Below are 17,244 nucleotides of genomic sequence, written 5' to 3' on the forward strand. Positions count from 1 at the left end.
AGAGTGTGTCTGATGTTTTAGAGTGGATGTAGAACGGATGCTTTGTAATCTACCAAAACCCTGGAATTTGGAGAGGTCCCAGAGGATTGGGAAACTATAAAAAGACTATTACCTATCTAGAAAGGAGGAGGCTGAAAACAGACAACCATAGGCCAGTTAGCCCAATATCTGTCATGGGCTGGGGAGCGGTCTGGGAGGGTGGTGGGGGGAAATTGGGATCCATTATTAAGAAGGTAATGACAGGATATTTAGAAAATCCTGAGACAATCAAGCACAGACAAAGTTTTTATGAAAGGGAAATTGTCTGATAAATTTGCTTCAATGAGATCTTTAAGGATGTACCTGAGGGTGAATAAAGGGGAACCAGTAGATGTAATATCTGGATTTCAAGAAGGCACTTCTTAAGGTGCCACATAAAGTCAATGGAACAACATAGGAGTGCACAGAAGACACACGGTGCTGGAGTAACTCAGCGGTGAGTTACTCTGGCACTTTGTGTCTTCACTTGTAAACCAGCATCTGCAGTTCCTTGTTTCTGCATAGGAGCACACATGTCAGGGGTAATGAATGAATGAATGAATGAATGAATGAATGAATGTTTATTGGCCAAGTATGCAGATACAAGGAATGTGCCTTGGTGCTCCGCTCACAAATGACAACACAAACATACAGTTAACAATTAAGAATAAAGCATAAACACATCAAAACAATAAGGATACACCATTACGGTCTAAACATGTGGGTGAAAATAAACCAGAGCATAAAAGAGACTACAGACTTTGGTTGTTGTGTAGAACTATCACTCGTGGAAAAAAGCTGTTTTTATGTCTGGCTGTGGCTGCTTTGACAGTCCGGAGTCGCCTTCCAGAGGGAAGTGCTTCGAAGAGTTTGTGGCCAGGGTGAGAGGGGTCAGAGATGATCTTGCCCGCTTGCTTCCTGGCCCTTGCAGTGTACAGTTTGTCATTGGGGGGAAGGTTGCAGCCAACAACCTTCTCAGCTGTGCAAACGATCCGTTGCAGCCTCCGGATGTCGTGCTTGGTGGCTGAGCCAAACCAGACCATGATGGAGAAGGTGAGGACGGACTCAATAATAGCAGTACAGAATTGGACCATCATTGCCTGTGGCAGATTGTGTTTCTTCAGTTGCCGCAGGAAGTACATCCTCTGTTGGGCCTTTTTGACTGTGGAGTCGATGGTGCCCCCCATTTAAGGTCCCTGGAGATGATGGTTCCAAGGAACTTAAATGACTTCACAGATGTGACTGTGGTGTTGTTGATGGAGAGTGGGGGGAGGGGAGGGGGATCTCTTTGAAAGTCTACATAATCTATTGAAAAGGGGAGTGGCTAACCAATAGGAAATGGATAACTGGGTAATTACTGGATTGGTAAACAGGGTGATGTATTGCTAGAACCTCAACAATTTATAATTTATAATGGGCCAAATATACTGCAAGCATAGATGTTGTTAATATAAAGGTGAGTGAGTTAAGAAGTTGTGACAAGACCACAAATATCCTGCAAAGGAATATAGAAAGGTTAAAAACAATGTGCTGGAGGAATTCAGTTGACCATCTGTGAAGGGAATGGGCAGACTATGTTTCAGGTTTGGACCCTTCTTCAGACTGACTTGTGTTAGTCAGACCTGTGTCTCCATGTAGATAGATTAAATGTAGACACAAGAGCCTGCAGGTGTTGGAATCTGCGGAACGGTGGTGAAGCAGTTGCTGCCTAACAGCGCTAGAGACCCGGGTTGATCCTGACTACGGGTACTGTCTGTACCGAGTTTGCATGTTCTCCCTGTGATCTGCATGGGTTTTTTCCAGTATCTCGAGTTTCCTCCCACACTCCAAAGATGTACAGGTTTGTAGGCTAATTGGCTTGGTAAAATTGTAAATTGTCCCTAGTATGTGCAGGAATAGTGTTAGTGTATGGGGATCGCTGGTCGACACAGACTCGGTGGGCCAAAGGGCCTGTTGCTGTGCTGTATCTCTAAACTAAACTGAAAAAATCTAAACTGGAGCAACAAATGATCTGCTGGAGGAACTAATTCACAAAATGCTGGAGTAACTCAGCAGGTCAGGCAGCATCTCAGGAGAGAAGGAATGGGCTTCAGACTGAAGAAGGGTCTTGACCCGAAATGTCGCCCATTCCTTCTCTCCTGAGATGCTGCCTGTCCTGCTGAGTTACTCCAGCATTTTGTGAATAAATACCTTCGATTTGTACCAGCATCTGCAATTATTTTCTTACACTGCTGGAGGAACTCAGCTGGTCGGGCAATATCTTTGGTGGTAGGCAATTGTCTCTGTATCTGTTTGAAATCCTGCACCTTATGTTTATATGATCTTGTGTTTCCTTATTTGCTACTCTTGCAGGAGCACAGTCGTCCTTGTTCTCCTGGTATTCTGCATTTGCTTCCTAGTTGCATGTATCTTGTATCTCCATGTCACACGAGTGCAGGTGAAACTTTTCTTTTATCATTTTGTGATTTAAGTAATTTGGATTATAAGTGATGTTATTTGTTACAGTAGACAAAAGTATTACATAACTTTAGTTCCTAGTTCTTGTAGAGATTATCTAGGAACTGAAAGATCCTTAAAACTTTTACAGATAACCTAACAGGTATTTTTCTCCCCTCTGATCTCGATGTTAGTCTTACCAGGTAACTTATTTTGCTGATGAAGACTTGGTTTTCAAGTTTGAAAATTTTGAAAACCATATTCACCTATTAATGTAAGAATCATTGCTGTTGGGAAGAGAACATCATCAGGCAGGTGGAAGCCCACATGAAGTTGGATATAAGCTTGGTGACCAAATAGATTACTTACAAACTAGCTCTTGGCACACACATCATTAATTTGCCTGTATTAAGTAGGCTAACTGAGATGCGCCATTTGCAGATTTCCAATCTAACTGGACAACTCCCACAACCCAGCTATCTGATATTGCAACCTTACCAATTCCCAAATGATGCCTGAATCAGACGATTGTTCTCCTCTCCAGGATTCTGCTCCTTGAGTAGGTGCTGACCATATTTTTTGCCCAGTTCAGTTAAAACACGATTCTTTCTCCAGAACCAGATAGCTGGTAAGAAATGTGTTAATTAAATATTAAAAGAATAAGGCAATATTTCATTTCTAATAATTTTTATATTACGGGCGGCACGGTAGCGCAGCGGTAGAGTTGTTGCTTTACAGCGAATGCAGCGCCGGAGACTCAGGTTCGATCCTGACTACGGGTGCTGCACTGTAAGGAGTTTGTACGTTCTCCCCGTGACCTGCGTGGGTTTTCTCCGAGATCTTCGGTTTCCTCCCACACTCCAAAGACGTACAGGTATGTAGGTTAATTGGCTGGGTAAATGTAAAAATTGTCCCTAGTGGGTGTAGGATAGTGTTAATGTACGGGGATCGCTGGGCGGCACGGACTTGGTGGGCCGAAAAGGCCTGTTTCCGACTGTATATATATGATATGATATGACAACACACAGTTACACTAACTGAGTGGTTAGAATTTACAAGATCTATTGGTGGTGTAGAGCTCCGGTATGCAAATGGAAAGCTGGTTATGTACGTAAAGAGGAAGGCATAGAAGGACTTGAGTAAGGCAGGCGGAAGCCCACATGAAGTTGGATATAAGCTTGGTGACCAAATAGGTTACTTACAAACTAGCTCTTGGCTCCAGCACAGGTTTTCCTGGGCATGCAACTCATTTAATGGCCTTATTATGGAATTTGCCTCATAAATAAACCTCATAAATAGAATATCTCTTGGCTCATTACACCCATTACTAAAAGTTTTCTTCACAAGTTAGGAGTATTATATATCAGGTAATGTGCAGTATATTATTTAACAGTGTGCAGATATTACCTGTTCCTTCACATTGGTAACATCTCATGACACATTAGTGGTGAATTTCTCTTTGGGGGAAACTTTGATTTCTGAAGTCAATTACAATCAGTTTTCCTTAATCTGTAGAAGCTGGTCTCTAAATTAGGAAGGATAGTTTTTATAGCCTTTTGGGATGATTCTATGATCTTCTACTAGTGGGAAGATATAGATGTTCAGAGAGCATAGACAATTAGGATTAGAACATGTTTTGCACTACTAGCATAGAACATGTTTTGCCCTACCAATGTATTGTGAGAAAGCACAGAATTACAACTTAATTGGTTACTGTGAGATTTGCATTGATGACAACCAAAGCAGTAGAAATGCATTAACCAATGTTAATTAAAGGTATTAGAATGGGAAAAATAAGAGGTATATTTTTCAGAAATATAATTGATTACTTCTTCAGTGTTTTCCAGGATGCCTGACAATACAAATTCGAACCATTATCTGCATCTTCATAGTCGTATTAACTTATGCTGTAGCCCAGGGATGTGTGGTAAGCAAATGCCATATTACCTAACCTCTTAACTACATCAAATACATAATGTATTTGAAATTTGAATAATTTTAACTTTGACTCTTTTTTTGTTTTACTCAATTGAGGTTTAGAATCCATATAGATTTCAGTTGAAATGTTATTGTTCAGGTTTTCTATTTATCTGCCTGTACGTAGGAGTCTAGTCCAGTTGCTCAAAGTTTTGAGAGACCAGGAATGTCCATGGTTCAACTCCCATTCAAAATGTATCCTACTGCAGCTTCATAGGACTTTGGTTAGGTTGCATTGGGAGTATTGTGTATAGTTCTGGTTGCCCCAACACTGGAAGAATGTGGAGGCTTTCGAAAGGGTGCAGAGGAGGTTTATCAGAATGGGACCTAGCTTAGGGTGTATTAGCTACAGGGAGAGGTTGGACAGGCTTGGATTATTTTCTCTGGATTGTCAGCAGTTGCGGGGAGTCCTGATAGAATTGAATACAATTATGAAAGCCATAGATATGGTAGATAGCCAGAACCTTTTTACCAGGATGGAAATGTCAAAGACTAGAGGGCTTGGCTTTAAGGTAGGAGGGGCAAAGTTTAAAGGAAATGCGTGGAGCAAATTGTTTTGGTGCTGGTGAGTACCTGGAGGTGGTGGTCGAGGCAGATACGACAGTGGCATTTAAGAAACCTTTAGATAGCCACATGGGCATGCATGATTGAGAATGATCAGCCATGATCACATTGAATGGCAGTGCTGGCTCGAAGGGCCGAATGGCCTCCTCCTGCACCTATTGTCTATTGTCTATTGTCTATTGATATGGATGAAATGAAGGCAGATAAGATTGGTCTTAGCATCATGTTCAACATAGACATTGTGGGCCAAAGGGCTGTACTTTTCTATGTTCTATTATTTTTTTAATGGCACATCGATGGAGATGGCTTCCAAAATCGTGAAAATTTTTTGGCCAGTATATAATGCAGGGGTTAATGATCTTTGTAGAGTTGCCAACTCCATTACATGGCACACCTCTGTAGGTGCTAACTTACAGAATATGTCAGAGTCTGGTTCAGACAGTTTTGGGAGGGAAAGTGAAAGAAAGCCTTATGCCTGTCCCCATAACCTCTGACACCTGTACTAATTAAGAATCTATCCTTCTCTGTCTTAAAAATATCCACTCAATCTGCTCCCTCCCCAGGGACTTTTCCCTGTAACCTCAGGATGTTACACCTGTCCCAAAACCTCCTTTCTGACTTCCATCTACGGAACCCAGAATCCCTTCCTGGGGAGACAGAGGTTCAAGTGCGTCTCTTCCAACCTCGCCTATTGCATTTGGTTCTCCCGATGTGGGCTCCTTTACTTCGGTGAGACCTGAGTGTAGATTAAGCGACCGTTTCGCCGAACACTTGAGTTCTATCTCTAAATCAAAATCTAAAAAAAATCTTTAAAAAAAATTAATCTATCTGCGAAGACCTGCTGGATCTCTCTGTTGCTAACCTTTTTAAATTCCCCCTTCCCCTTCCCATACCAGCCTTTCTGTCTTTGGCCGCCTTCATCACTGATGTGCGGCCACACACAGACTGGAAGGACAAGACCTGGTATTCCACTTGTGTAACCTACAACTCCACAGTCTTGCATTTAGGTAAAAGGGTTGCCTAAAGTATTACAATTGTTGTGTACTTAGTTAGAGGAGGCACAGGAAATATTGTAGACTTGCAGTTTTAGTTTGTCCCTGGAATGTTTTGGGAAGAAATGCCAAAGCTTATTATTTTATTTTGTTTTACGCAGGTTGGCTGTATGCCTTGGGTATGGACTACCAACTCCAGCACCTCCATCATCATTATTGCTCCTGATGGACTCAATAAAACAATGACTGAGTTGCCTTGTGATGCAGCTCATTATGCTTTTCTTGCTTGTGTTGTCGGAACACTAAGTCTTGCAATATTCCTCCGTGTGTCTTCATTACCAAAGATGATCCTCCTACTCATCGTCGCTGTTTTGTATATCGTAGTTTTTGAGATTAGTGGATACAGAAGAGCAATGGGGTAAATACTTTAATATTTTTAATTTAGAAGCATATTACAGCTAACGCTCAATCTTCTAAGTGGTCTAGAAGTGGTTTACGACTGCACTGATGCACAACGCTAGAATTGCTGTTTCACAGTGCCAGAGACATGGATTTGATCTGACCTTGTGTGCTGTTTGTGTGAAGTTTGCATGTTCTCCCTGTGACCGAGTGGGTTTTCTCCAGGTGCTCTGATTTCATTCCACTTTCAACAAGATGTGCGGGTTTGTAGGTTAATTGGGTTAATTGGTTGCTGTAAATTATCCCTGGCATGTAGGGAGTGGATGCAAAAGTGGGAAAACAGATTTAGCGTGAACGGGTGATTGATGATACTTGGTAGGTCTTGGAGCTGTTTCTATGCTGTGTCTCTAACTTAAACTAAACTATACACCTCAGCATGTGAAGAGTTGAGGCACAGTTGCTTGGGGCCTAGCATCAGCTTGCTGTGATGCTTTAAATCAGCGATCTAGAGCCTTATGTTAACAAAGCATGATTTTACCTCTGCGGTCATATTGATTAATAAGAAAGCCCCTACTGTGACCAAAGTTGGGGAACTTTGCCTTTTATGGATTATGGGTATGAGCACCATTGGCCTCGAATAATCAATGTCCCTCTGGGATCAAAATCACGATGGTTGAGCCGACCCACCATTGACCCCAGATGCCAGAAAGAAAAGAAAACGCAAACATCAATGAAGATCTGCTCTTCCTGGAAACTCCTTGGTGGCTAAACTGCCTGGCAGAGGCTCATTTACACCCTTTAGGTAAACCAGGTAAAAGTCTGCCTTTATAATTGAAGCCTTCTCATACATTCACCGTATTTTTCAGTATAGCCAGGGTGATGTCAATTGTCCTCTCCATGCTGATTATCAACACTCAAACTTGGGTGTCTGTATTTCTAAGTATGCAGTGTAGGTATGATGCACTCAATTGTGTGTAGTGATTGGATTTTCATATAATTCAGTCAGATAGTACATAGAAATGTTATCCTACACAATGGAAATTTGGTCCAAACTGTATAATTTAGCTTTGCAGCAAAGGTAGTTAGAATTCTTCATGAAAAGTTGCCAAAAAAGATATGATATTTTTACCTTTTATGGAGTAACCTTACAGTACTATCAGAGAAATGTACACACCCTATCACCCAAAATATTTTTTACTGCCCCAAAAAATGCATAGCTGTGCAGTGTATGCCAATGAACTGCATAATAAAAATGACCTCAAAACACCACTGACTGTAATGTCCAGAATATCCATAATACTAATGTAACATCTATTTTGCTTATTTTTCACAGACTATATAGCTATAGTCTATATAGCTAGACATTTGATAGATAGCACCTTCTGAATTTTTTTTATCAAAGAAACTCTTTTTAGAAATTCATTGGTTTAATTTCAGTTTCATCTACATATTATTAATGTATCTCTCACCTAAACAGGGAATGTTGAAAAGTTTTCAAGAATGTCTTCCTTGTTGTGTAATTTTTTGTAGAGGCGGTGCGATTTATGTAAGGGGGTTTGAATCCATTTTGGCTATCCTGCTTTTCGCTTGTGCTCTTGGACTTCACTCCAGACAGTTGGACCTGAAGCTGAGATTGGACTACCTCTGGGCAATGCAGGTAAGATATAAACTGACTATGTACTCAACAATGAATAGAATATGAGAAAGATAGACATAAAGTGCTGGAGTAACTTAGCCGGTCAGGCAGCATCTCTGGAGAAAAAGGATTGGTGACGTTTCAGGTCAGACCTGAAAAATGATCCTCACCTGAAACGCCACCCATCCTTTTTCTCCAAAGATACTGCCAGACCTGCTGAGTTACTCCAGCATTTTATGTGTATCTTTGGTATAAAGCAGCATCTGCAGTTCCTTTCTACAGATTCTAAGAGGAAGATGCTTATCTTTTTCATAAAGATAAAAACACTAATGCTGTATATCTGAAGTAGAAAGACTTCTACTAGAAAGACTTTAGCAGAATTAAATAAATCTCAGTTCTGACCAATCTTATTGTCTTTTCATTTTAATTTATGTTTCCTACAACCATTCTGAGAATTGTTTTACTTACTTAATATTTTTCTTTCTCGTTCATTACATGCACATGCAAATGCATGACACACACACACTAAATAGGATTAAGAATATTTTGCAATAATATGTGTACATATATGACCAATAATTGTGATTTAGGAACATAAATGGTATTGGTCAATTACTTGCATGGAGGCACAAGGAACTGCAGACGTATGATCTATTTTGCTTTGTCATTATTTTTGATATTTTCAAACCTTCCATTTGAAAACAGACTTTCAAAGCATCAAAAATATCCATAGGTTTCAAAATTTCCAGCGGAAAGGACGATGTCTTGTAAACACAAATAGATTCATGAATACTTGGAAATTTGAAACAGAAAAGGAATTGCTTGTTAGAATATGCAGTGTTTAATTACAAGCACATCTTAAAAAAATATCATAAATTTCCAGAAATAATTTCAATATTGTATTGTTCATTCACCAGCCCCTATCAACTCCCAACAAAGTAATCTCATGTTAACAAAGACATTTGGACTGCTACATGAATAGCATCCAGTTTTGGTTACCTTCCTATAGAAAGGATGTTGTTAAATTGAAAAGAGTGCTGAGATGATTTACGAGGATGTTGCCTGAGCTTAAGGGTCTGAGCAGTTAAGAGTGGTTGGGCTTGCTAGGACTTTATTCCTTTTTTTTTTAAATAAAAAATATTTATTCAAATATAGGACCTTATTCCTTGGAGTGCAGGAGTCTGAGCAGTAATCTTACAGATGTGCATAAACCCATGAAGGGAATAGATGCAGTGAATGTACAGTCATTTACCCAGAAAAGGGGAGTCAAGGACCACAGGACATTGATTTAGGTTGAGAGGGTAATGATTTAATTGGAGGCTGAGGGGCATTTTCATACAGAGGGTGGTGGGTATATGGAACAAACTACCAGAGGAAGAGGTATTTGTGGTTGATACAATGACATTTAAAATACATTTAGATAGGTACATAGATAGGAAAGGTTTAGAGGGATATGGGCCAAACGCGGGCAGGAGTAGCATAGATGGTCGGCATGGGAAATTGGGCCAAAGGACCTGTTTTACATAGAAACATAGAATGCATTACAGCAATTAAACAACAAATTACAACGATACTCACTGCAGTTAATGTAAAAAAATAACTGCAGATGCTGGTACAAATCGAAGGTATTTATTCACAAAATGCTGGAGTAACTCAGCAGGTCAGGCAGCATCTCGGGAGAGAAGGAATGGGTGACACTTCGGGTCGAAGTCTGAAGAAGGGTCTCGACCCAAAGTGTCACCCATTCCTTCTCTCCTGAGGTGCTGCCTGACCTGCTGAGTTACTCCAGCATTTTGTGAATAAATGCAGTTAATGTAAAGTTCATCATTACATGATGCTATACATGTTACTGTAATACTGAGGAAAAATTCAAATACATTGACAGTTATGATATTGATTTTTAAAACCCTATTTTATAAATGCAGGATATATCAGGTTAAAAAGCAAGGGAAATAGCAAGCTTCCAGCATAAGATTCAACATTAAGATTATCAATGTTGTTAAAAAGAGCTTACAGCTGCATGTCCTGTTTCATAAAAGAACAAAAAGCATCAGATAATAATGCTGATCTATTATTTGTTAGGCCCATTGAGGCATATTACAACTGTCCTTTGTTCCATTTGAATGAATTTCCCTCCGTAAGTATTTCCTGCCCATGTATTTAGGTTGGCCAATTAAGTAATTATAACTGCAGATAGTTCCTTTAGAATTTAAAAGCATTGTACGCTTTTCATTAAAATTGAAATTATGATAGAATAACAGGCGGATGCATCCTTTTTACAAAGATAATATACTCCTTGTGGCTTCACTTAAATTAGTTCATAATCTGAGAGAGAAATCAAATGCTTCAGCCTGAAATGGAGTACAAGATCAAAGCATGCACATCTTAAACTGAAATCAAGCTATTTGAAAGAATGTAAAATGACGACGTGTTTTTTAATGAAATGTCATTTATCGTATTAAGCAAGTTCCAGCAATAGCGTAATAGCTATCTCCTGCTATTGTTTTTTTTCCTACTGTTTTCATCTTGATTTCTTAACATCAGATAGAAATGTATTAAACAGCAGGGTGGTTGGCCAAAACTGTGAGAGTAGGATGGTGTAAATGGTCAAATCAAAGAGGGAGTTTTATGTTACGGGTAATGGTTGCTAAGTAAGAAGTAACACTAATTGTTAAAATTATAGAAATATTAAAGGATAAATAGGGTGGTTTGTATACGATGAGTAGGGGGGGGGGATTTGTATTTTGAAAATATTCAATCGCCTGCTCATAAGTGCATATTTTTCATCATTCTGCAATGTTCACAATTTCATGTACCTTTGCACGTGAATTTGTTTCTGAATTAGTCATACCAAAATGTTATGACTTTGATCCACTGACTATTAAATGGAATATATATGTTGAAAATCATTTAAAATATGATAAAGTTGGCACTGAGCATATTCATCATGGAAAACCAGTAACACATGTTATCTCATTTATGGTGAATCTAATAGTGGAGAGTGGCCTTGCATTACTTAGATGTAGTTATTTGTTACAATCTAAAATACCAGGTAAATAATAAAGCTTCTTTATTAAAACGTAATTAATAAACAATCATACTGTTTAGTCACATGTCTTTCTTTATATTATAAATCATTGAGATTTCTAATATTTTTGGGAGTCACATTCATAATATATGTATGTAATTGACAATGCAGCTCGGCATTCAAATCAGCCATTGAATATGCTTTTTATGCTGAATATTGTACTCGATATTAATAGAGATTAAACAATTAGCAGAGGAATTAAACAATTACTTCGTGTTTCTCCTCATGGAAGAAACACAGAATCATCTGCCAACAATATGAGAGTCTAACATGAGGGTTTAACAAAGGGAGAACTATGAGAGTCTAACATGAGGGTCTAACAAAATAAGGAACTGAAAGAAATGCATATTAGTCAATGAATATTACAAGCAAATTCAGTGAGCCTGTAAGTTGGGTATATCCATGATCAACATCCCAGAGTTTTGAAAGCATTGTCTTTAAAGATAACTGAAACTCTGGTTATCATCTTCCAAATGTCTGTACATTCTGGAGTTGTTTTGTGGACTGGAGGGCTGTGAATTTGACCACACCACGAGGAGGGGGGTGGGGTTTTCTACTTTGTTGCACAGGGACAGTAAAGCAGAATATTTTTTAAATAGTAAGGGACATTGATATTCAAAGAGAGTTATATTTGCTTGTAGAAAAGTCACAAAAAGTTAGACTGCAGCGGTAACAAGTGTCTGAGAAGGCAAATGGTGTGCAAGATAATACTAAGAGTGAATTTGAATCCATGAGGAAGGAAGTCTCTGACTAATTGCTGCATAGTGTCTTGATGAAACTGCACATGGAGTATTGCGTACAGTTTTGTTCTCAATAGCGAAGAAGAGATTTGCCTATTGAAGGAGTCTGAAGAAAATAGAGATGATAGATTTGCAGTAAGGGGAGAGAGTGAATTAACTCGGCCTTGATTATCTGGGGTTTGGATGCATGAGAGAAGGTATCATTTAATCATACACTATTTTTATCAGGGTGCGGCTGGATGCAGGGAGAGTGTTTCCTTGGATTGAGGAGCTAAAATCAGAGGTCATGGACTTGGAATAAGGGGACCAGGGGCTTTAGTAGTCTAAGGTGACGGGAAATTTCAGAAGCTGCTGAAACATTGGAACGGTGTGCCCGAGAGGGCTTTGGTGTCTCAGTCATTGAGTTCATTCAAAACAGACATGGATTTCTGAATGAAAAGATAATAAACAGATATGGGGAATACTGCAGGAAAATTATAACCCTGATATTAGTCTTCATCTTGGTGAAAGACTCAGCAGGCTTGAGAAACCATACGGCCCACCCCTACTGTTCTTCCTTATGTTTTTATCTCTGATAGGACTATAGCTTTATAACTCAAAAGTAGAAAACAATTAAGAGAAGAGCAATCTGTTACATAGACAATGTTGTGGAATTGATAGAGATATGACTAATGACATTTAATACAAATCGAAGGTATCACAAAATTTTCCTACACATTTAATACAAAGATTAGCATCATGGATGAAAGATGTTTGGCGTGTAGAGATTCTGAAGAAGCTGGTGATGTTCCAAGGGCAGGAGAGGTTGTGGAGACATTTGAAAGAAGTTTACAAAGGATATTTTAAAAGAGTAAATGACTAAAATTTGTTTATTAACCAGAGGGCATGGAATTTAGGCTGAGTGACAAAAAGAACGAACGGTAACATTTATTTTTCTGACAATGAATTGTTGTCATCCAGAATGTATTTTTCCAAATAAATGGTAGAAGCAGATGCTGCTGTAACTTTATTCAGCTGAATTACTAAAAGGGAAGAGAATGATAAAGTTTTGCTGAAAGAAGAGTGGATTGAAACTAGTTGGATAGCTGTATTAGAGAGCTGACGTGGGCACAAAAGGTCCAGGTATCCTTTGTACCACACCAAAATGACGATGCACAAGATGTTAGAATTAGTATGCTCGAGGGGCTGGAGGTTACAAATCTAGGGAATGCCATACAGTTGCAGCTCTTAAAATGGAGGAGTTGTCAGGGCAAGAGAAAGTGTCAAAATCAAAGGGAGGTTTGATGAACAAAAGTTGATGTGAACTAAGGTATGGGCTGCTGAACCTCAAATACGCAAATGTTTACATAGAAGGGAGGTCTGACAGAACAACACTAGAATGATCGGAATTGCAGGAACAAAGACATTAATGAAGTTTTAAGCAGGTGGGATCCAATAATATAACCATGGTGAAAGTCGGTACTCTTAGTGATGGAATGGTTAGATTTTTCAATTTATCTCATTGCAACCTTTATTTATTTGCTCTTTATCTGTACCTGTAACATATATTCTGGACTGTTTAGTTTTTTTCTTTTGCACTACCTGTTGCACTCATCAATGGCAGGGTCAGCCTGGATAACACACAAAACAAAGGTATTCACTGTACCTCAGTACACATGAAAGTAATAAACCAATACCAATCTCAAAGTCACTCAGTGTGAAGTTTGTGAATGATCTTGCCCAGCTTCAAAAGGCTACCAGTGAGGAACACCAAACAATGTTCAGGGAATGCGGTTTGTTGAAGGCTCAACATTCCCATTCTTTATTTGCAGGTCATTTCTGCTCATCCAGTTCTGGCCATTTGACATGCATTGTGGCGAATCAGATACAGAGCAGGATGCTAAGAGTGGTGGTAGTCAGACAGAGCCGTGTGTTGTGATCATATTCGTATCACCTGACGTTCTGTCCTCAGACTATGTTACTGAGAATAGCAAGGCTGGCTGGAAGGGGAACAAGAATAATTATTTGAGGCCTGCAGAGATGCAGTGGTAAGAGTAAGTCAGGGCATATTCACACAATGGACAAAAGGATGGCAGCATGCCCTCAGTAATACAATCCATTGTCAGTACTGCAGAACATTATAGGTACTGCAAAATACTCTCGGACCTGCAGCACAATCTTAGTACTGTAGCACTCCCTCAGTACTGCATTGGTGTACTTACCTAGATAATTGCCACAAGTTTCAGAGGGGCGTTACAGTGGCACAGCGGTAAAGTTGCTGCCTTACAGCGCCAGAGACCAGGGTTTGATCCTGACTGCGGGTGCTGTTTGTACAAAGTTTTTATGTTCTCCCCATATCCAAGTGGGTTTTCCCAGGGTGCTCCGGTTTTTCCCCACGCTCCAAAGGCGTAGAAGTTTGTAGGTTAATTGGCTTCGATAAAGATTGTAAATTGTCCATAATGTGTAGGATTGCACTAGTGTATGGGGATCGTTGGTCAGTGTGGACTCGGTGGGCCGATGGGCCTGTTTCCATGCTATATCCCAAAACTAAACTAAATGGGGCATCCACAATTATGTAACTTGGAGGTGAGAGTACCACCAACTAAGATTCAGGTCTCATACGCACACACATTGCATAATTAATAACAAGGCTAAATTAAAATGGCATTAACCTTGAAGGACTTATTATCAAGGCAGAGTCTTGTCGTGTAAGTAGTAAAAGTTTGAGGGCACAGATAGGAGATGCCTACAGAGTCCTTGAAAAAATCCACACTCATGGGTGTTTAGCCCCAAATCTGCAAGGGTCACAAAGGAAAGGACAATTTTAAATGTGTCCTGTTTTGATATCCATGTATTTTTAACAGTTTGTTCAAGGATACTTTAATATGACAACCATTTGAATGCTGTCCCCACATTCCTGAATTATAATGCAAGATAAATAGATAAAGGTTGTCCCTGTGACAATTGTAAAAGAAGTTGAACATGTTGTAGTGCATTTAATGTATTTGCCTGCTGAAACAAATGACAAAGCAGTCATGTCAGTGAAACAACAGTGTGTCTGAATTATGATAATTTTGACAGGGACATAAAATTATTTTCCTAAAATTCTGTTGTGTTGCTACCGAGCCTGACCATTCTTATACACAGAACAGTTTTGATTTAGTTTTCAGATAAACACGTGTACCAATTGCAAATATGCATGCTCAAAACTAGGACCTTTGTCATTGTATTTATTGTTAAATGTTTTGTTACCGAGTGATGCTATTTTAAATTCAGGACTTACCAATGATTCAGGACTTTAATTTGTCAAGGCCTTTATGCACAGATAATTCATTCAATTATATTGCACATGGATATCAGTATTTCATTTCCTGTTTCTCTTCTCAATGAACTTTTGGTGTAGTGGAGTAAAGAAAAGTTTTGATACAGACGCCCACACATCTTTGCCGTTTTACAAAGAAACAAAACGTGGTTACTGAATAATGAAACTCTTTAGCAAATTCATCATATTGGTTCTGCAGATAAACCAATGATTATCAAACTGGAGCAGGAGTGGTAGGGAAATGATTGAAATCTTAAATGTAACCCACAGCTAGAGAGCTCATCTGGAAAACTCATTGGTAGTTTTAATAATAATTAAAGAGAGCCTTCCGGGAACAATTTTCAGAAAAGATAGTAAGTGCATATGCGGGCGGAACTGGAAATAGTGCTGGTTAGGCAAGATGCTGGCAGATGAAAATGATGACTGAACACTGAATAACCTGTGAACATAAATACTTGACTCTCCCAGTATATCATTTCTGCAGTTCAAAGCTGTGGTAAGGTGAACACAACCATCCTGAATATCGAGTGAAGATTCACATGAAACTTATTGCATAATAAGTATGTCACCAGAGAGTCACATATTCACAGGGCTTTGCTTAAGCACAGGGATTTACCAGCTGCTGACCACTGACACAAACTACTTTGAAGTATTCAATGTCAATGTGAGGCTCACCGCCAGAGGAATCACCAAGCACAGGAACTGTGGCAGGCCCAGAGATTGATCTTGGCTCTTGGCCAGTGTTACCCAGCGGAGAGAAGACTACATGTCATAGCCGATGTTGAATTACGTCGGGCCTGCACTCCGTTCAGCGGTTTAAGTTTATTATTGTCACGTATACTGAGGTACATTGGAAATCTTTGTTTTACATGTCATCCAATCAAATCAGATAAAACCAAACAGATACAATCAAGCCTAACTCAAGTACAATGAGTGGAGTGAAGGAAAAGATACTGAGTGCAGAATAGTGGCCCACAGAACTTGCAGAAGAACATAAGTATTTTAAAGTGGGAAAAAATGCCTTGGTTAATGGGAAAGAGAAAAGGGTGTTCTGCACTAGCCAGAACATGGTTGTGTACAATGTTGAAGAGTTTGGACTTCACACTGGCATTGAATCACAGCAGGCTCCATAGTGTCTAATCACCACACACTGTAAATTCAGGCTTTTGGTAACAGATTCAGTAGAATGTAGACTGTTGCTAACATTGCCACGGGTTCTACATTCCCTCCACTATATTCCAGGATCAGGAAAAAAAGTCTGAATGCTCCAAACCTTCAGGTCATAAGTGATAGGAGGAGAATTAGGCCATTCATAGAAACATAGAAAAATAGGTGCAGGAGTAGGCCATTTGGCCCTTTGAGCCAGCACCGCTATTCAATATGATCATGGCTGATCATGTAAAATCAGTACCCCCTTGCCTGTTTTTTCCCCATATCCCTTGATTCCTTTAGCCCCAAGAGCTAAATCTAACTCTCTCTTGAAAACGTCGGCCCATCACGTCTACTCCGCCATTCACTCATGGCTGATTTTCGCTCCCTCTTAACCCCATTCTCCTGCCTTCTCCCCATAACCCCAGACACCCGTACTAATCAAGAATCTATCTATCTGTGCCTTAAAAATATCCATTGACTTGGCATCCACAGCCTTCTGTGGCAAAGAAATCCACAGATTCACCACCCTCTGACTGAAGAAATTTCTCCTCATCTTCCTAAAGGAAAGTCCTTTAATTCTGAGGTCATATCCTCTAGTCCTGGGCACACCCACAAGGGGAAACATCCTCTCCACATCCACTCTATCCAAGTCTCACTATTCAATATGTTTCAATGGGGTCCTCCCTCATCCTATTAAGGAATTGGACACGTTAGAGGCAGGAAACATGTTCCCAATGTTGAGGAGTCCAGAACCAGGGGCCACAGTTTAAGAATAAGGGGTATGCCATTTTGAACGGAGATGAGGGAAAACTTTTTCAGTCGGAGAGTTGTAAATCTGTGGAATTCTCTGCCTCAGAAGGCAATGGAGGCCAATTCTCTGAGTGCTTTCAAGAGAGAGCTAGATAGAGCTCTTAAAGATGGAGGAGTCAGGGGGTATGGGG

General features: G+C 39.7%; 1 protein-coding gene across 2 annotated transcripts in view; it reads left to right on the plus strand.

Moving 5' to 3' along the window:
• Nucleotides 1-17,244, plus strand: part of LOC144604254 (adenylate cyclase type 1-like) — a 212,267-nt gene that overhangs the window by 148,591 nt on the left and 46,432 nt on the right. For both annotated transcript variants that reach the window (XM_078418491.1, XM_078418498.1), the window contains exons 11-14: nucleotides 2,371-2,455; nucleotides 4,292-4,381; nucleotides 6,149-6,405; nucleotides 7,917-8,043. In XM_078418491.1, coding sequence (XP_078274617.1) covers nucleotides 2,371-2,455; nucleotides 4,292-4,381; nucleotides 6,149-6,405; nucleotides 7,917-8,043 — 559 coding nt within the window. The remainder of the gene's footprint in view (nucleotides 1-2,370; nucleotides 2,456-4,291; nucleotides 4,382-6,148; nucleotides 6,406-7,916; nucleotides 8,044-17,244) is intronic.

This window comes from Rhinoraja longicauda, chromosome 2 (assembly GCF_053455715.1).
Source record: "Rhinoraja longicauda isolate Sanriku21f chromosome 2, sRhiLon1.1, whole genome shotgun sequence".
NCBI classification, from domain to species: domain Eukaryota; kingdom Metazoa; phylum Chordata; class Chondrichthyes; order Rajiformes; family Arhynchobatidae; genus Rhinoraja; species Rhinoraja longicauda.